Raw genomic sequence first — 20,207 nt, 5'->3', positions numbered from 1 at the left:
CCATCTACAAGGCACAAGTCAGGATTGTGATCGAATACTCTCCACTTGCCTGGATGAGTGCAGCTCCAACAACACTCAAGAAGCTCGACACCATCCAAGATAAAGCAGCCCGCTTGATTGGCACCCCATCCATCACCCTAAACATTCACTCCCTTCACCACCGGCGCACTGTGGCTGCAGTGTGTACCATCCACAGGATGCACTGCAGCAACTCGCCAAGGCTTCTTCGACAGCACCTCCCAAACCCACGACCTCTACCACCTAGAAGGACAAGGGCAGCAGGCGCATGGGAACAACACCACCTGCACGTTCCCCTCCAAGTCACACACCATCGCGACTTGGAAATATATCGCCGTTCCTTCATCGTCGCTGGGTCAAAATCCTGGAACTCCCTTCCTAACAGCACTGTGGGAGAACCGTCACCACACGGACTGCAGCGGTTCAAGGCAGCGGCTCACCACCACCTTCTCAAGGGCAATTAGGGATGGGCAATAAATGCCGGCCTTGCCAGCGACGCCCACATCCCATGAACGAATAAAAAAGTGACCATCCCCTCCCCCAGCGCAATGCAATGCGCCTGCGCGCACTCCCTGCCGGCCTGGAAATGTTTGATCACGCGTCCATCACGCAGGCTTGGAGGAACATGATTGGTTCCGACATGTGTTGGGTTGTGATTGGCCGGCGGTCGTGAACCGTTATTCGAGGTCAATTTGAATTGGGTCACAATGGAGGGCGGCATCTGTCAATCAGGCCGGCGTCAACCAATGGATCAGCGATGACTCAGCGTTCGCCGACGGGATTGGATGGCGGGTGCGGCAGGGTCCCGCCCCCCCCCCCCCCCGGTTAGTGTGTGTGGAGCGAGCGAGCGAGCTGCACCGCTCGAGTCCCGCGCTGCCCGCAGTCACACGCCACAGCTCCCGACCCGTCACCGAGATCTTACAGCTGCGTACCGACCCGTCACCGAGATTGAATCCGAGCGGTGAGTATCGCGGCACCGAGCCGCCACAGCACCATTCAGCCGGCGGGGTTAGGCCGAGTGCCGGTCGGGCGTTGACTGGGACTGGGACTCGGCCTCGGCTCGGCTTCCATCTCTTTAGTACGTGAGCCGGTGCCGGATATCCGCGGTCTGCGGCGATATGCCGGATCACTGAGCTATTCACATCTTTTAACATTTAAAACTGCTTCAGACTAACGGAAATCGGCCCAACATGAGTCGTGAGCCCCGGTTTGGGGCGGCGGTGGTGGTGGGGGGAACAGATCAATGGGACCCGGCGTCAGGTGATGGCCGTCGTGCCCGGTGTATTGCCACGTAACCCCTGGCGCGGATCGCGCATCTTGTAGTGTAGTGTAGTGTAGGGGTTTCCAGGTTGACTGGGTGGTTTCTGTGTGGAGTCATTCATCGAGTGGGTCGGTGCCCCATCCACCCCCGCACCTCTTGCACTGTGAACGTTAATGACATCCGGCAAAGGGGGAAGAGGTTTATAGAATCGCACAGCGCAGGAGGAGGCCGTTCGGCCATCCGCCTAAGTTTCACATGATTCTCCAGCCCAGTGAAACCTCCATATCCAGCTGGCTGAATTCTGGCAACCGCATCTTGAGCTTTGTCAGCTACCTTGATGGAACCTCCTTTTATCTTCAGTTAGCTGCAAGTGACTCTTTGTAGCTTTATAATAATTAAACAATTGTGAAGCAGTGTTGCTTTGACTCAGAGGGAATGTACACCCCAGATTTCAGGGGGCAAACAGCTAAACTGTTGTGTCCTGTGCCTTCAGCCAGCATCGGTTTTGTGTATGAGTAATCAAGCGCAATATTGGGAAGTGCCCAACTGATTACATCAGTTGAACAGTGAGGGGAATTCTGGAATGCTTGGTCACCTGCTTAATTTGGAATTTTTAGTAGTTTGGTGGGAGCTGTGTGCATTTAGTGAAACAAATCCTTAGGTGAGAATACTAAGTATATTGAATAAAATGCATGACCTAAACCCAGAAACAGATGTTTGTGCTGTTATAAAAGTGGTTTAGTTTCTGAGGTTTTGCAGATGTACTATTTACATTAACTATCTTCTCTAATGCTGTATCTAACAGTTTATTGATGTTTAGAGGGAGGGGTTTGATGAGCTGTTTTTGTCTTGAGCATAGTTTCTTGTGATCTGACCTAAAAATCTGGGTCTTCTACTTGGTAAAGTACCCACTTTACTAAAACTTGGGTTTTCTATCATTAAATTTGTTAACTTAAAAGCTCCAGAGCATTTTAGCTAATGATGTTGGAGCAAGTGCTTCTTCATATACTATGGAGGACCTAAAGATGGAGAGGGAAATAAATGAAAGGAAAAAGCCTACCTGTAAGTAGTGTTGCTATATCTGTATTGTGTATTGGCCTTTCTGATTTTTATCAGAAGTATGTTGGATGAGTTATACTATGCTTGTAGATGAACTGTGAAGATTTGACACCAGTCCACATGGTGGTTGTGCTGCCTCAATGACAGATGTGCACAATTATATTCTGTGACCTCATAGATCAATCCACAGCCAGAGTCTTTGTGATTCCTCCCTCTGCCAATTTTCTCACTTCCTGAAGGCATTAACCCCTTGCCTGTTCATTGTTCTGCTTTCATCCTTGGTACCTTGTCAAAGTGGCTATCCTTGATGTGGGAATCAAAATTGATCCTGTCTGCATATGTGCACTTCTAGCAGGGGCTACTAGATTATAGTCTGGAGCAAGATTACTGTCTGATTCTACCTCCCTAACCCAGGTGTGCTGAAGCCAATTGTAGTGGGCCCAATTTGGATGAGATTAGCTAATTCTGTGCAGACTAGGAAATGAACCTGGAACTTTCACGGTCTATATGGCTCAGCTTCTAGTACACATTACGAGTTGTAGTTGTTTTAAGGAATACTGCTGTATATGTTAGGAGGCTCGTCCCTTGTACGTGGCAAAGGGGGATAGCAGGCTCCATGGATTTGGTACTAGTACAAGAAAATCAAGGGGTTTGTTGCGGTTTTGTCACATTGCAGCACTTTTTGTGTAACTATGCCCTGAGTCATGACTCAATTCCTATACCCATATTTTAGAATATCACTCAGGCAGTGAAGGATTTTGGTACAGGTGGTAGCCTCTTAAATTTACTGTCTCGTAGAGGCCGATACATTACATTGCAGATTTAACAGAACAAGTGATAAAACTATTTCTGAACTAAGCTTTAGTTTTGAGCCCAACAGGTATTTGCTGGCATTACATAATTTACATTTAACATGACCACATCCTGTTAGTAATTACTGATCATGCAAGCAAAAAATTCTCCCCACCATTTTCATAGAATCATAGGTTACAGCATGGAAGGCCATTTGGCCCATCGAGTCAGTGCTGGCTTTATGCAAGAGTAATCCAGCTAGTCTCACTTCCCTGCCTATCACCATTTTCCTACAAATTTTTTCCTTTCAAGTTTTTCCAGTTCCCTTTTGAAGGCCATGATTGAATCTGCTTCCACCACCCGCTCTGGTAGTGCATTCCAGATCCTAATTCCACACACTACAATTCATATTGGTTTTCCCTTTGCTTCCTGATATTTAAGTTATGATTTTAATGCATTTTCTATCTGTCACCTCCTGTTATTTGTGTTTGCATTTCACAATATAAACTAGTTTTCAATATTTGCAAATTGCTGTTCAGCACCAAAGCTAAAAAGTTTCATTGGCTTCATGACTGATGTTAAACTGGGGGGAAGGGGGTGGAAAAGGCATAAAGGATAATGCTAATAGATGTACAATAATATGTTCTGCTAGTAAGACAGTTGAGGTTTCCTCTGGAAAATGTAGTGAGCTATTGTCATTAGATATCACATGCTAGTGTCTGATCAGAGTGCTACGGCACAGCCTAGCCGATGCATCTTACGTTTTTACTTGAGCTTGCTATCAGGATTGTGTGGCATCACAAACTTTTTCCCATACTATATAATGTTTTGGGAAGTGCGGATACATTCCATGCGCACTCATCGAACAGTAAGAGGTACAAATAATGACAAACACTTGCTGAGGTATATTTTGCCTAGTCCTTTTAAAATTAAAGTTGATGTTTCAAATATTTGTGGTGCAGAATGTTATCTAAACTCAGATTAGGTAGCAAAGATAAGCTTTGATATGCCATGACACATAATAAGTTTACCTCCTTGGCTGCTGTGGTGAGGAAGTTGTAGGTGCAATTTTTGCTGAATGTACTTTTATAAACAACCCAGTGCTAACTCAAATTACATGTAGCACATGGATTCTTAGTTTAAATCAGTAATAAGCCAGCATTTGTTTCTCAGGTCACTGAAATTGACCCCTTTTTGAGGATTTGAAAAATGTGCTGGAAACTGGTGTTAAAGTGCTATTTCTGTGTTGTGCTGAGAATGTTAGTACCTTGTAGCTTTGAACATGGTGTGGGAATATCAGTGTAGCTTTCAAAAGGCCAGAATTAAATTAGTTTTTCTCCCTTCCAACATAGTGAGATTTCTGTCGTTGTGCCAAAGTGAAATGAACTCTCCAATCTGCATGTTTTATGAACTTGCTTCCTAAACTGTTGGTCTGAAAAAATTACTTGGCAGGGAAGGAAAGATTCATTACTAGTAGTATGGCTACTTTCTAGCTTTTTTTTGGTAAAGCAACTTTCTGCCAGATGCCAAGGTAAATCTTGTGTGGATTGGGGTTCACAGAACAATCCCAACGTACCGAATTGTTCATCCAGATTCTCCAATTGACTGCAGAGTAGGATCAAATCATGTCACGCACCTTTATGAACGAGACTTCACCTGACGAAGGAGAAAGCCTCCGAAAGCTTGTGATTTTCAAATAAAACTGTTGGACTATAACCTGGTGTTGTAAGATTCCTTACATTTGTCAACCCCAGTCCATCACCAACATCTCCACATCGAGGTTAAGAATGGAATTGAAAAGTGTGCTGTGAGCTCGGTGCTAGGCATGCATCCCCCATGGCAGAGTTACAAGTTCATTCTAAGAATATGTTGTCTAGAGGGTTATCTGACCTGAAAATACAGATCATGTTACAAAGCTCTTTCAGCTTATTGGCTTTCTGATTTTAGGATTGAGCTTCATTGAACAAAATTATTTTTTTTATCTTCCCCCCCCCCCCCCCCCCCCCCAATCTCACTGCTTTTTGCTTCAGGAAGTTGTGGCCATTTGTTGACTTGTAATATTCCCTGACACACTAACCCTATATAATCTGTCTTCTGATAAGGTCAAGAATCCATTGATTGCCACTCATTGGACTTTATACCATGTTTACTAAACTACTTGACTTGGGAATTAGCTTTCATAGTTGGCAGAAAGATTTTGAAGTTTTAGACTATGACAGATAAAATTCCTAGTGTTAACTTTATAGCTGGAATGTTATCACTTTGAAAGTTGTCAATGGTGTTTTCACAGCTGCAAAAAAAAGTGGGATTGTTGGTTAGGTGGCTGAAAAAGCTTTGAACCAAGACTGGGTTTCATATCTGACCTTTTTTAGATTTCAAATACTGGCTGCATTGAAATTGTGTAGCATTTTGTGGTATTCTTTGGACAGAACAGAAAATGCACAGAGCATCCTCCCTCTTTCCATGCAGTACTTAATAATGTCCTGTATAGTAGGTAGGTTTGTGCCTGCAGGGGTAAGATGACCTGTTTTGACATGCCTTTTGAATTCTAGCTTGAATTCTAACCAAGGCCATGACAAGGTTTTTCTTCATGTCTAGAGTTTGTGTTTAAGGCGAGTATTCTGCTGAATGCTCAGAATCTGACAAGGATTGGATTAACTTAATCACCTTGGAAGATGGGCTTCAAAGTAGATTAAGGTGTACATGACACGATAGAAGGTAAATGTACCGCAGTCTTGTACAGCACTGTAAATAAATTGGTTCAAGTGACCTTTAAATGTAGAGAAGTGAAGTTTCTTTACATCCTATAAACCAGTTTGAAATTCCCTTGATAGCCGAGTGTTTATTACTAAGATGTACTAACCAGAAAGTCTAGAGTTTGAATCCTAGCCTCTGGTTAGGTGAGTGCTGCAATTGGCTTCATGGTGGATGGGGTGGGGGGAAAATTCAACCAGGCTTTCTGCTCAGGATTGCTATCCAGTGACTCTTGGTGAAAGTACATATGGATGTAGTGAGGTCAGGATTGACTCCTTTTTATAATGGGACTGCCACTTTGAGGCACAATGGCTCTGAATGGTAACTAAGATCTGGTTGGATAGGTCTACTCTGGGCTAGTTTGCACGAGTCTTGTGTTGGAAATTATAAGTGTGGCAGTTGAAGTAAGCTCCTAAAGACATCATTTGTTCTGCAGAGTCCAGGCTGCACTTCCCGGTAACTGTTCAGCTGTGTCGTGTGAACTTCTATAAACATCTTGTTTCTGCGTACTTTGAAGAATATTGCTGCAATGTCCAACAACCAAATCAGGTAGGCACTTTTCTGCTTTTCATAGGTAAATCATAGACATTTAACTTAATTTATATCATTCTTTTGTGTAGCTTTCCACCTCAGTGTGTCCTGATGGCTGAAGTGTGCCCTTGAGTACTGTTGGTGCAGCTTGCACGTACACAAGAACACTATGAGCAACTATACTTCAGACGGAGAATGGTACAACCTGGGAACTTTAGGTCTGCATGTGACGTGCTTTTATTCACTGAATTGTTGGGAAAATGATAGTCGTCAACCCTCCATGCAAACGTTGCTGACAGCCAGGGTATACCAGTAACAGGTAGCTTGTCGATATTTCGCCAAGTCACTTGTGTGTTGGCAAGCTGTTGGCCTCTGGAGAGCATCACAGCTGAGCCTGATATCCATGTGCCTGCACCTTCCAGCAAAGGTCACTTGTAAATGACCAGGAGCAGGAAACCTGGTTGGAGTTCTCTCCTTTCTGGCCCATAGGCGCTGGGGCCACTAGTTGTACCTACTTGCCTCCAGCTGAGATTAACTAAAGCACAGACCAGTAATGAAATTTGAGATCATCTGGTCTGTCTTGTTTATTATTACACTTTGGTATATTCACCCTTTAAGCCATCCCGTTCAATCATGTTATAAAAGTTCTGTTAGTTGTATAGTACATAAAGATTATATTTAAAATCTGTTGTACAGCTTACAATTAACTGTTCACTCACCCTTGTTCTATTCTCAGCCTCCCTGCTAAACTCATCAATGGTGGAGTTGCTGGATTGATTGGAGTTACATGTGTTTTTCCGATAGACCTGGCAAAGACCAGACTGCAGAACCAAAGGAATGGGATGCGTACCTACACTAACTTGTGAGTTGCAATAGTACTAAACTGGCATCTTGAAATGAGAGCGTGAAAGCATTTTCACACCAATTCCAATATATACATTTGCCATTTGAGCCTAGCTAGCACTTCGTAACTTTCAAACTTCCTGGCTTGCATTGTTCTCTATTGTGACTCTAGAATGTGTTTTAATACGGTCTTTTAGCTGATTGAAGTTAAAATGCTTAACTGTTCTAAATAAGTGCTTTCAGTGGTGTTTATTTTGTTTCCTTGGTCTGTTCAGTGAAAGTTTGTCAAACTAACCTGATATTATAATGTTTATTCCCTTAAAGGAAAAATGACAGTTGAGCACAACTGCTGATAATTGAGTCATACTGCAATTTAGAAGACTAATAAAGTCTGGAGGGAGGGAGCTAATTGCATTAGTTTCAAATGCCTGTTTTGTCTTTCATTTCTTTAGCAGTTGTGTTGATTTGAGTTCTCTTGCTCCTCTTTAATGACCCATTCTTGTGTGTCTAGGATGGACTGTCTGATTAAGACCGTGCGATCTGAAGGATATTTTGGAATGTATAGAGGTAAGGATTCTCCTTCTCAATATTAGTATTAGTCTGCAGGTCTATGCAGTGATACCTGAATTTTTGTAGAGGCCACATATAACTGGTGACTACCCTACCTTTCTTCCATTATGTAACATACAATAAACTGGTACAGATGGAGTCTTTTGGAAAATAGCATTCTCAAGAACACTTAGTTTGTAAGAGATGCTTGAATTTAGACTACTGAAGTTGAATGCCTTTTGAATATAATAGCATTAGCCAATTTAGTGCATGTTTATGCTGTCACCATTCGAATTGAAGTGGCTAAAGTACTGTTAATTTCTTACCTCCTCCTGATGGCTTGACTTGTACTGTGGGGTTCAACACCATGGGTGCTGGTAATCCTCTGGTACCCATTCTTGGTTGCCATTCTTCATGTATAAGCAGTGACGGGTGTCATGCCCAGTCCTTGCCTTGCCTGCACATCCAGCAGGAGTCACTAGGTGGTGTCCGGAGCAAGGATCCTGTTGAGACTTTTTGCCATTCCTTGGGCTTGGGGTGCTGAGTGCAACTGCTTAGATCAGCTAATGTAGCATGGAGTAGAGGCCTTGTAATTTCTCAAATACAGTGATGTTAGTCATAAGTAATGTATGTTTGACATTAAAAATCAATTGGAGATTTAATGAAATCCCTGAACATTGTAGAACAGTAGCTAAATCTGGTTCAGCAATGTGTGCTGTGTAGCTAAATACAATGCATTGACTTAAGTATGCAGTAATTGGGCATGTTTTCAGGAGACAATGTTCTTGGTTAGGGTTGTTTATTACAGTGCACCTTGTTGTATTGCTGCCAAATTACTGTAAACTGATTTCTACTCAGCTGAAATACAGCCCATTTTGTGATGCAGTGCAAAATGGGAACCCTCATGCTAAACTTGGCAGAGCAAAACTCCTGATATCACTGCAATTCTTGAACGAGTCTGAACTTGAGTGAGGGGGGAATTTTCTGTCTGCCCAGTAATTTCCTTTGGGTTGAGCTCATAAAGGCTGAGGGAAAAAGACCACAACACACTGACTTTACTTGAGGGGGTGCTGTTGTAACTGCCAAGTTTCATCTTTGGTAGGGGGAAACTGGAGAATCTATTATGTAGCATTGGATGCTCTGGAGGGCAATAGGTGGAGGTGAGGTTTAATGGTACAAACACAGATGTGGAATATAATGCACTGAATTATCATGTTAATCTTAATTTGCATGTGCACATTTGCTGAGCTGCTTTTGTTAGCTGTTGTGACTCATGCTGTTGTGATTAACAATAACTTGAAATGTGCTGTTAATCATTATGAAACTATATATTTTCAGTTTCTAGCTTGCTGTCTGAATACTATCATGTAAAACCCAAAACTCAGTTCTTGTCTGGGTGTGCTTGTTTTACCAACACTGGAAAAAATAACTCCTTTAACACTTGTGATGAACTTCAGGTCAGATACATCTATGAAGTGACCACATCCTGATCATATTTAGACCACGATTGGATGAAAAAGCAACCTTTAGAGCTGGTTCTTAACCACTCAGACTAGTTTTGATTGTGGTTCCTATCTGCAAAATAATTGGTTGTGACCTGTGACGCAGAGGGGAAAATGTAAGCAAAATAATTTAAGGGGAAATTTACTAGAATAAGGTATTAGATATGAATATCTACGGAGGTGGCACAGAAGTGGTTATGACTTGCTGACATCCAAGCAGCATTATTGCAATTTGTGTTCCACTGGCTTTAGCTGAAATCTCTGGGCAGACTGGAATTACCTAGAACTGCTGGTAACTTCAGGTTAAAATAGTTTGGCTCAGCTACCCAAGATATACAGGCAGAAGGTCACTAATACACTCCCTGATCTGTGCTGAGTTAGCTGATCTCAGACAGAGTGGTGGTGTGAGTGCCTGAACCTGTGGGTTAGGGAGGGAGAAATCTGGTTGCTATGGAGTGACCCCTCGTGGAAGTGAGGCTTTGTTATATTGTCCTTTGTGGTCAAATAGCTTGCCAGTATTGGCTGTCATGGCTCATGTGAATCGTGTCCATTTGAGTACAGTACCAGAGGGAACTCTACTCATGGAACTGTACCCCAGCAAGATATTGAAGAATATCACAACTAATTAGTTCAAACTTGCCCTTTAGGGAAGTATATGCTAGTAAAAAGGATACACCTGATCCCAAGGAATTAGGCCTAGCCTATTTTCTACTTTGCTTAAACTTGATCTCGTCAAGGCCTGTCTGCATGCTTACTGTTTAACATGCTAATGTTAAATACCAGTAATAGTACAGCCCCAGAGTACACATGTGACCAGGAATATGAGGTCTCCTGAAGACATGCCAATTGGTTGAAGTGTTTGAGTTTAGGAGTTCAGGAAAAGTGTCTTGTAGATATTTAAATGCAAACAAAGGGAGATATTAATGCCAAGTGTCCTGCTTTTAAAAAAAAAAATTGGAGGAAATGCTGTTGTTTGCATCTGTGTTTTTCATGTTACAGACGGTCGCCACGGATATTGAGGGCTAGCCGATCTGGCGAAGCCACGATGGATCAAATCATTAAATGGTTTACAGTACTACTTACTATTGTAATTAGGATCCATTTCATTCTTTTTCCAGTATTGCTTTTTTTAAAAAAAAACTTTCTGTAAGGATTCCACCTTGCTCATTCCTAAGAATTTTCTTATGTCTCTTCCTCCTTCCACCATTTATTAATGCTCTTTAAGCTGTCTGTAACATCTCCACTGATTGCCTTTCTGCCTTGGTTCGGTTTGCAAAGAAACTCTGTGAAATCTTCAACAAAAAAATCTTAAATCTACTAGTTTTAGTAGTAACTTTATTTTGGGATATAAAGTTAGAGAACTGCCAATTTAGGAGTCTTTAGTGCCCAGTGTCCCTTCCATCTATTTAGTATAAAAATGGGAAAATCTAAATTTTGGTAGCCTTGTGTAATGTGCTGATCTTTGGGTGCTAAATAACTTATCTGGAAACCAGTATCATCTGCATGATGAATTAAATGGTAGAAGTGTTGGTTGAGCTAAAAGTACAACATTTATTTTATCTTTTCCCTATCCCGTCTGCCCCGAATGTGCTTTGAATGCTGGATCTGGTTGTAGGGGTTAAAGTTGACTCCAGTACCTTGACCAAGTAGCCATTATTCGCCGTAGTTGAGCCTGATTCTTTCCCTTCTCAACACAAGTGGCTGTATAGCAAATGGGTTTCTCTTTAACCCAGGTGCATTGAAGCCAATTGTGTCCTTACTACAACCACGGCTGAGGTCAGACTTGAGATTGTGATGGTCTGTACTTGTTTGAACTAGCTTGGGGGAGCTATAAAACTGCTTTATCCTGAATAACATGGCATATATTTTTCACTCTGCTGCTTGATTGAACTGAGAAGTTAGCTCCCACTCTCCTGGGCTGTGCTGAATTCAAAGTAACTGGCCTTGGGCATTCTTTATTGTAGAAAAGTGTTATTAAAAATAGTCACTTGGGTTGAGGATCAAGTGTAGGCTGTTTCGGTTACACTATATTTCTGTTTAGAAGTTGGTTTACTTGCGATCCTCATGGATTTTTTGCACTAAGCAAAAAAAAAAACCTGATTTCATCGAGTCTTCATTGTTTCGTGTAATCTTCATATTCTAGTCTGTTGGATCCTTTCTGTTGGCACTGTCGCTCTTGCTTAAAATGCAATGCCATGATGCAAAAGTTTTAATCTGCATGTAGTACTATAATGTGTAAAGTATAGCTATTTGCATCACTTCTGATATTTTTCTATTCCTCGTCTCTGGAATTGTGTACATATGTAATTAGAATGCTGTAATTTAGATGTTGCATTGCACAACAGATGTTCAAACATATCCCTTTTAAGCCTGGATTAGCCATCAGTTGAGTTTTTGCAGAAACTGGTCCTTAATTTTAAAGGGAGCATCTAACATTATAAACTCCTGTTAAGCAAATCCCTGGCCTTTTAGTAATATTTATACAAGACCCAAACGTCAGCCCATTTAACTCTGTGTAGTTCCCAAACTTCGAACAAATTTCTCCTATAGATATACTGATTTGATCAAATTCCTTCTCGAGAGCTCTCTGGTTCCTTGGCCAAGTCGCCATTCTTTGAGCTTGGATGACATTGACAAGCTGTTCAATCTGAGAGCATCCTGGCTGAGTCTGATCCTATCCTTGTATGTCTGAGCATTGAATTGTCATCAGAAGATATATTATCCACACTCTTGTGTTGAGGCCAGCTGTTCCCTACTGTAGTCCTAGTTGTGATCAGCCAAGTCAACACAAGCTGTGGTGCAGCCACTCCAAACCACTGGAGAAGCTGGTACTTGAGGGCTTATTTACAGATTCTACCCCAAAAGACTGAAGGAGAGAATATTGTGGTGAAAGCAGACCTTCTGATGTGCTAGAGCTTGCTCTAAATTGTACTCTACATATTCAACTCAATGAAGCAGTAGTAATTTCCTTTAAAGATTTTCAGGCTCTTCCCGTCTAGTGGTTAACTATCTTTGTTTACCTGGCCAGAATGAGACCGCACATTTGCTGTGGAAGATGCTCCTTCCCTCTGAGCCTTCCCTATTTTCATCATGCGGTCTGCTCCTTGGAAGACTTTAATCTCTTTGAACAGTTGTTCGAGGGGCTATTTTAAAAGCTGCATAAGCTCAATGGTATGCTAAGGCCAGGAATAAAAGGATTATTGTCTTAAATATAGATGCCATTTTGTATCCAAACTGAATGTAAATGGAGGCTGCATAGAGTCTACAGGAGAGGAAAACTCAATGGAGTTTGTTTTTTGTTTGACAGGTGCAGCTGTGAACCTGACATTGGTAACACCTGAGAAGGCCATTAAACTCGCTGCAAATGACTTTTTTCGTCAATATTTGTCAAAAAATGGGTATGTTTTTGCCTGAACAAGTGGGAGCTCTTCTGTTCAAGTAGTTGCATTAAATGGGAATATCACTATCAACATTACAGAATCAGGCTACATTGTTAGCTTGTAGCTTTGTGGCTTTGTTCATCTCAACATGATGAGTAGAACATTCAGCCCATTTAATCATCCCAGCTTATGGGTGTTTGTGTATATGTACAGTTTAATTTTGATGTAATTTCTCAACCCAAGATGTTACTGCTGTTGAACTTTCTTCAGTATAGAAGGTATCCTAATTGTTTGCATTATGTATAAAATGTACTATACCTTCAGATTTAAATACTTTTTTGAACTTGGTGCCTCTGTTGTATTTGTGGTTAGTATATGGCATAGCATCTTGGTTTCCACAGGTATTTGAGTGACTGTATAATACTTTTTCTTTGCCTTTCAGTAGGGGCTTAAATGTATTCAAAGAGATGCTGGCAGGTTGTGGTGCAGGAATCTGTCAGGTCATTGTCACTACTCCTATGGAGATGCTGAAAATCCAGCTCCAGGATGCTGGCAGATTAGGTAATTAGCCAATTTACTCAACTTTGTATAAAGTAACTAAATAACATACAGATTATCTTAAATATTAGTGAGGATGCTAAAATTGTTCTTTGAATTGATGCAGCAGCTCAGCAGAGGTTGATAGTGCCTTCTGGTTCATCCACTAAAGTTGTAGCCACCAACCCAGTTCTGAGTCGGGCGTACAATGTTGGTCCTGCTGCTGTTACCAGACCGATGTCTGCTACCCAGATTGCCAAGGATTTATTCTACTCCCAAGGGCTCCGAGGACTGTACAGAGGATTAGGAGCCACTATACTGAGGTACAAATAACTATGCTTATCATGTTACCACTAGGTTTATTTGTGTTTATGTAGCAATTTGCTATAGGAGAAACTTCACTTAACCAGTATTTTACTGCTATGCCAAAACACTAGTGATATTACCAATTGCCAGATTATCCCTGTTAATACCAGCAGTACCATTAATGTTGTACAGTTCAAAATGCTTAACAGATGCAAGCCAAGTTTGAAGGAACCAAATCTAATGCCACTGGGTGTTTTTCAGAAGTGGTCATTGCATGACAATTCTGCATTTGCAGGTTTTGACTTCCCCCTTTGCTGTGGCCAGTTAGGAGATGTAGGCCACATATTTACAGGCTGCACCCCTAGGCAAGGACTGACTGGTTCCCTAATGGGCTTGCAAAGGATCCTTCGCGCAGCTATTGAATGATTCAGATGCTTAGACTGACATGCGCTGTAAATGCAATCGCAATAAATAAACTGACAGCAGTATCTAGTCTTACCAAGTATATTTGTACAAGACATGTTCTCTGTATTGATTGTTTCCTTTTATGAACAGGGATGTTCCGTTCTCTATTATCTACTTCCCATTGTTTGCCAACTTAAACAAACTTGGGCAAAAGTCGGTGGATGGGAAAGCTTCTTTCGTCCATTCGTTTTTATCAGGGTGTACTGCTGGTTCTGTTGCTGCTGTAGCTGTCAACCCATGTGATGGTAAGTATAGTGTACTGCATAGTAACAAGATTTTTCTACCACAATGTGCAAGTGAAAATTAAACAAGTGATAGTTATAGAAGGGGTCACCATTTACAATTCAGTGAAACCTGTTAGTTAGGGACACCTAAGGGACTTGGATCAGTTGTCATTTATTTGCAGGCATCCTTATTTTCAAAATGGCCATTGGCTCATCTGGTTTACCGTACATACAAATATCTCTGGATTGGCTGTATGTCCTGCAGGTTCCTTTTTTTTCTCGCCCTCATCTGGGATTGTGCCTAACTCCGGTGCCCTGCCAGTAGGATGTGATTTCAGTTCATTTTCTGTTCGTCTGGGTTCCCACTTCATTGCCATCCTGGGGTCCTTTTCCATTGAGGGGGGAATGTCCTGGCCCTGGGATCTGCTACATTAGCAGCCTGCACAAGACAAGGTGCTGCTGTAGGGCGGGAGTGCCTGGGAGATCCCAGCCAAATTGGAGGGGGATTAATGTTCTGCAGACCTCTGTCCGAGACTTCCTTCCTTCTGCTGCAGCCGCTAATGTTTAAAGTGCTGGGGAGGTGGGTAGGAGGCTGTGACATTGGATCATGTGACTTATACAAATGTTACTTTTTTTCCTTAAACGATGGGTTCCCCGTAGTTGAGATTCTTTATTCGTGGTGGTATGCCAGCAGCTGTTGTATGAAAAGTTCCAAAAACCAGGGGACCACCCGTGAGCAGGCGAAGAGGGGAAACTGAGGGCCGAGAAAAGGGAAAACAATCTCCATTTTTTTTTCCCCAACCCTGACTGGCAGTTCCTGGCTTTTGTGTAATGGCGATCTCTTCACCCAGCATCCATAGCAGCGAAGAAATCGCTCTATCCCTGGGATAGAGCCGCGCAAGCGTTCTCTGCTGCTGTGTGCTGGGTAGAGATTTCCATTACACAAGCCGTTTTTTTCCACCCGCTGCCGCCTCACACTTGCCTGCATGTCCCGTGTTTTAAGTTGTAAATGGACTTGGTGCATTGAAGGTTATCCGTAGTTCGTAATTTGTGAGTGTCCGCAGTTTCAAGGTGCAGCTTGTATCTATTACCGACAATCCCAAAGAACAGCATTGTTAGTCTGTTTTTTGGGGGTGTTCATTTGTACAGGTTATACTGTAGTTTCTCTCTGGCTGTGTAATTTGACACAATGTGTATTCAGTATACTGGGACCTACTGTTTTCCGTGGCTAACCTGTCTGAACACCAACGACACCTTTGATTGGTGTGATGGTGTCCCAGCCTAATATAAGATATGCGATTTGAGAACCTCTCATTCACTACTCACCTGACGAAGGAGATAGTCTCCGAAAGCTTGTGATTTTAAAATAAAATTGTTTTACTATAACCTGGTGTTGTAAGATTCCTTACATTTGTCCACCCCAGTCCATCACCGGCATCTCCATATCATACTGTAGTTGGGTTGTGCAGTAGTGTGGCCATGTGTTTCAGGGGTTGCTAGTAGTAATTGGCAGCAAGGGCTCTGACTGAACCTCCTTCCCTAGGTTAGGGGTGCTGAACCAGTTGAGATTCCCCAGTTAGATTACAATGGTGACTCTACTTCAAAAGGACTACATTGGCTGTAAAGCGCTTTGGGATGTCCTGGGTTCGAGAAAGGTACTATATAAATGCAAGTTTGTTCTTAGTGAGAATAGACTAATGTTGAAGCACAGGAAGACTGGCTGCGATAGCCATGTTCCTACAGATTCAGTACCAACTAGATGGTCATGTCTAACTCATGCCAGCCAGGCTGAGGGAGCATTATAAAGACAGATGGCACACTAAGTAAATCTAGTCTAAAAGGTACCACACAGCAGTGAGTGTAGTCATTATTTCTCAAGTGGTGTTCCTGTTACTATGGGGTGGTGTGTAGAGTGCATTATGTCTGTCGGGCTCTTCCACTTCCCAGCAGTCAGCTGTTGGCATTTGGAGGCCTGGTATTGTGTCCAGGCTGTCCCTAACTTAAAAAGTGCATCATTGGGATGGGGGGATATGGGACTGAAAATACAAGATTAGATCAAAGCTGGTAAGAGATTGGCTTGGACCTAGCTCTAAGGAGTTCAGACAGACTTGTTAATTAGTTGAGTTTGCTAACAGACTGTTTTATGATAAAGTAAAATTGGGACAAAATGAAAGCAATTATTAATGGGATCCATGGTGTAAAATTATAGGTGACCAATTATAAACCACAGGTTGCCTAAATCAGTTGCAGTGGACTTGCTGCATGTAGTTCTCAGCTGAATGAGTTAGTTTATTCACTGATGCATTCAGGATTCTCCGTTTGTAATTAAGCCAATTTTTTTTGCTATTTTTAAAAATCAAAAGTTGCTTTTCTCCTGTAAACTGTGGTTCAGCTGGTGGTTATACAGAGGGTTAAGCAGGGTGTCATTTAAGAATAAGTGTTTCCTGTATATTGAATACGTGGCACCTCTTCCTGGAATTGGCTGAGTTCAGCTGGCAGTTATAAAAGTAGTTAAAGCAGGGTGGCATTTAAGAACAGCACTGCTTCCTGTATTTTGCATACGTGGCATCTCTTGAATCGGCTTACTTCATTTACATTAAAACTTAGTGTAAAAGGAAGTTCCTGTTGGCTGCTGTTTATGAAACAGCTGAACAGTATCTGAACACTTAACAGTAAATAATATTTTCATATTTTAGTGATCAAGACACGATTTCAGTCACTACATAGAGGAGCAAATGAAGAAACTTACAGTGGGATTGTGGACTGTGCAAGGTGAGTGCTGGGTGGGCAGAATGGAGCGAACCACCTGAGGAAACGCTGGTTTTACGATAAAAAGCAATTCCTAGTGGAAGTCCATCCCACGAGTTAATGTGCAAGCACAAAACTGGGTGTCACAAACCAGTCTCATTGCCTCTTGATCCTTTTGTAACCTATGACATCACAGTGGCATTATAGGACAAATTTCTTGGTGCAGGGTGCTGTGTTGAGGGGCAGCATGTTAGATAAGGGTGCTCTGGGACTCTACTCAATGATTAGTAATTGGGATTACATTTAAATTTGAGATCTGAAGGAAAATGTTCCACTAAAACACAATCCTGGGGTTTAATGGAGGATGCAATTTCATTTCTGACATGCCCACCTAAAGCAGCTCCACCTAGTGGGTCTGCAGAGAATCAGGGTTCAGAGCACATCTCTGGGATGGTTCTGCATGCTCCACAGTGGCAAGAATCCCTGCTGGAATGAGATGGAGAAATCCTGAAGTTATCTGGGAGCTTTGGCTTTGAGCTCATGAATTGGGGAAGTTGTACCATCTGATACTGAGCTTTTTGATCTGCATTTGTGTTGGAATGATTCAAACTCAAGTCAGTGACTTCAAATTAACGTTTGGGGGAGGGGTTGATTGTCAATTTTTTTTTCCTTTTTTGGAGTACAGTTCTACTGGTGACCCTCTAATACTTGGCTCAGTATTAATCGTTTCATTGTTCTTGGTATGTGGGCAGCACGGTCACATTTGTTGCCCTGAGATGGTGGTGATGACCATCTTGACCTAGTGCATTACTTATGATTGTGCTCCATCAATGGTGTAAGGGAATTCCAAGTTTCTGTCTGTGACTGAAGGGATGCCGATGTATGTCCAAGTCCAGATGGTGAGAGACTTAGAGAACTTGACTATGTTGGCAGAATATTTGACCGCAGGGTCAAATCGCTGCCAAGCCTGACCCATGCATTCTTCCAGCAGGGATTGCAGGATAGCAATCAGGAGCTGGAAAAGTCATGCTGTTCAGCCATTAGTCAGTAGTACTTGTTTTGTGCCCTCATCAAGTTATGGACATTGCAATGAGATTTTCATTTTAATCTCTATAGGGTGTTTGTAGTTCTTTAAAATTAATTCAGTTGCTCTTTCCCTGCAGGAAAATCTGGGTGAATGAAGGTCCTTCTGCATTCCTGAAAGGATCTTGCTGCCGAGCACTAGTCATTGCACCACTGTTTGGCATCGCGCAAGTGATTTACTTTGTAGGAGTTGGAGAATTTGTCTTGGGTTTTTCACGGTTTGAAGTATATTAATATCTACATCCATTCCTGAAGAACTACATTAAACTGTACGATGAAAAATCCCAAACAAGGAACCAAGACATCGCTGCAGCTATTGGAGGGTTTGCCCGTTTTTGTTTTGCCATTATTCAGATTCCTAAAGTGGTCGTGCATACTGTTTGGAGGAGGAAGAATATTGGTCATCACCCTTTTTTTGTTTTTAGCTACTGATGGTTTTTGAGATGGTTGGTTTTGGAAGGATTGTCTTGAAGTGTTGTGAAAGAATGCTTAAACTAAAGGGGCCAAACTTGTGTTTCCCTCCACAGCTCCATAGTCACTTATCAACTTAAGCTTGTGAACAATTGGAACAGAAGTTACACACTTAACACTTTTTAAAAAAAAAACTTTTTTATACATTTATATATTGGTCAAATTTTCCAAGCCAATCTTAATTTTGAGATTGGAGACTCTTAAAAGCAAAGCCATTTTGGAGATGCTTTGGGGAAATTGAAATTATTACTCCAAATAAGCCAAATGTTAAAGTGGCTTCATTTCATAAAAGCAACACCTGCCTCGACTTTAAACTTTAGTTGGTGGGGGGGGGGAGAGAGAAGAGAGGGGGTGAATTCAGAAAGCACTTTTTGTATTGACTGAAGGGATAGTTTGTGAAAAACAATTTCCATCACACTTTTTTTGAAATGCTTGTACAAACCACTCATGCAATTATTTAGCACTGTAGAAATGTCAGCATCAACATCTGATTTGGATCTGCCCTTGTAGATTGGGAGCTGTGCTTGGTCTGGCTGGTACACTTAAGATTGCCACTTTTAATGTGTTGAAATATTACAATGGCCACATTAAAACATGATCTACTGAGCAACCAAGATGCTGTATAGTAGACTATAGGCTGAGATCCACCTCTTGGAGCATTTCATTCTCACTGTAGCACTTTAGTGCTACAATGTGCCTATACTCAGGCACATCAATATAACCTTAAATAACTAGTTTCAAAACATCATCCGAGACAGGATTATCAACTTGTTTTGGATCCAATTTGAAACCATGTCTGTTGACTGGGATTCACACCACTGAGGAAAGGACAGTGCCACACTTTGACATCCGAGTTTGTAATTGATCCTTTGTCTCTAGGTATTTTTAATGTAATATTGTAAATGTCATGAAAAAAACAATGCCTCGTTAATTTTTAACTGATATCTAATGGTGCCTTCTGTACCATTGACTGGGTTTACATGAGATATTTAACCTAATGACAGTGATACTGGGTCATAGCACCATTCTCAAATATATGAATTTATACATTGAAGTAAAATGGTTTACAAACAGATTGAAACTGAACTGTGACAATAAACCTAGAGTTTTGTAACCTTGCTTTGTCTGTGTTTGATTACACTATACCATAAACCTAGCTTTGTCTGTGTTTGACTATACTATAGAGACATGTCAGAAGTTGCTGCTAGTAATGGGTTGTCAATTGACCATCTTGCTGATTTTCTTCCCTGAAGGCATTGACTGCTGGTGAATAGTTCCACAGGTGCTGGCCAGCCTTCAATACATCTCTCAAATTCCCATTATTTGAGAGCCAGCAGGCTATTTGACTGCAGCAGTATCACAGCTGATCTTGTTCTTGCTCCATTTCTTTTCTGTGCTTCCAGAATAGGTTGATAAATAGCGATTGGGAACAAGAATCCTTACTGACTTCTCCCCACCACACCCCTACATACAAGCTAGTCCACTCCTCAGTTTGGGAACCACAGGCCAAGAATTTTCTTGAAGGGAAACTGCTTTTTTTTGTTTGAAATTGCTCCAGTTCAAAATGTGGTTAGTTTCAGCACTTAAGTCCCTTACTGAAGTCTGCACCATGTCATAAATTACCCACCCCATGAGTTTTGGTTGGAATGTCTGAGAAGCTTTGACTTGCAACTTTCAAGCTGCA

General features: G+C 41.8%; 1 protein-coding gene across 5 annotated transcripts; it reads left to right on the top strand.

Moving 5' to 3' along the window:
• Positions 1-859: 859 nt before the first annotated feature.
• On the top strand, positions 860-19,637 carry LOC137344352 (mitochondrial glutamate carrier 1-like). Of its 5 annotated transcripts, none has more exons than XM_068007233.1 (10): positions 860-979; positions 6,321-6,433; positions 7,152-7,277; positions 7,770-7,825; positions 12,617-12,707; positions 13,135-13,250; positions 13,354-13,549; positions 14,088-14,242; positions 16,918-16,993; positions 18,133-19,637. In XM_068007233.1, the coding sequence occupies exons 2-10, from the start codon at positions 6,414-6,416 to the stop codon at positions 18,284-18,286; spliced, it is 990 nt and encodes a 329-aa protein (XP_067863334.1). In that variant the 5' UTR covers positions 860-979; positions 6,321-6,413; the 3' UTR covers positions 18,287-19,637. The 5 variants fall into 5 exon arrangements, with proteins under 5 accessions (XP_067863334.1, XP_067863333.1, XP_067863331.1 ...); XM_068007232.1 differs by having other exon boundaries at positions 13,132-13,250; positions 13,357-13,549; XM_068007230.1 differs by having other exon boundaries at positions 13,132-13,250.
• Positions 19,638-20,207: the final 570 nt, after the last annotated feature.

This window comes from Heptranchias perlo, chromosome 27 (assembly GCF_035084215.1).
Source record: "Heptranchias perlo isolate sHepPer1 chromosome 27, sHepPer1.hap1, whole genome shotgun sequence".
Classification (NCBI taxonomy): domain Eukaryota; kingdom Metazoa; phylum Chordata; class Chondrichthyes; order Hexanchiformes; family Hexanchidae; genus Heptranchias; species Heptranchias perlo.
This window is presented reverse-complemented; position numbering and strand designations above follow the sequence as displayed.

Coding starts and splice junctions, on each gene's coding strand:
- LOC137344352 (XM_068007230.1), top strand. CDS start 6,414: ATGTCCAACAACCAAATCAG. Junction 12,708..13,131: donor CAATATTTGTCAAAAAATGG/GTATGTTTTTGC, acceptor TTTGCCTTTCAG/TAGGGGCTTAAATGTATTCA. Junction 14,243..16,917: donor AGCTGTCAACCCATGTGATG/GTAAGTATAGTG, acceptor TTCATATTTTAG/TGATCAAGACACGATTTCAG.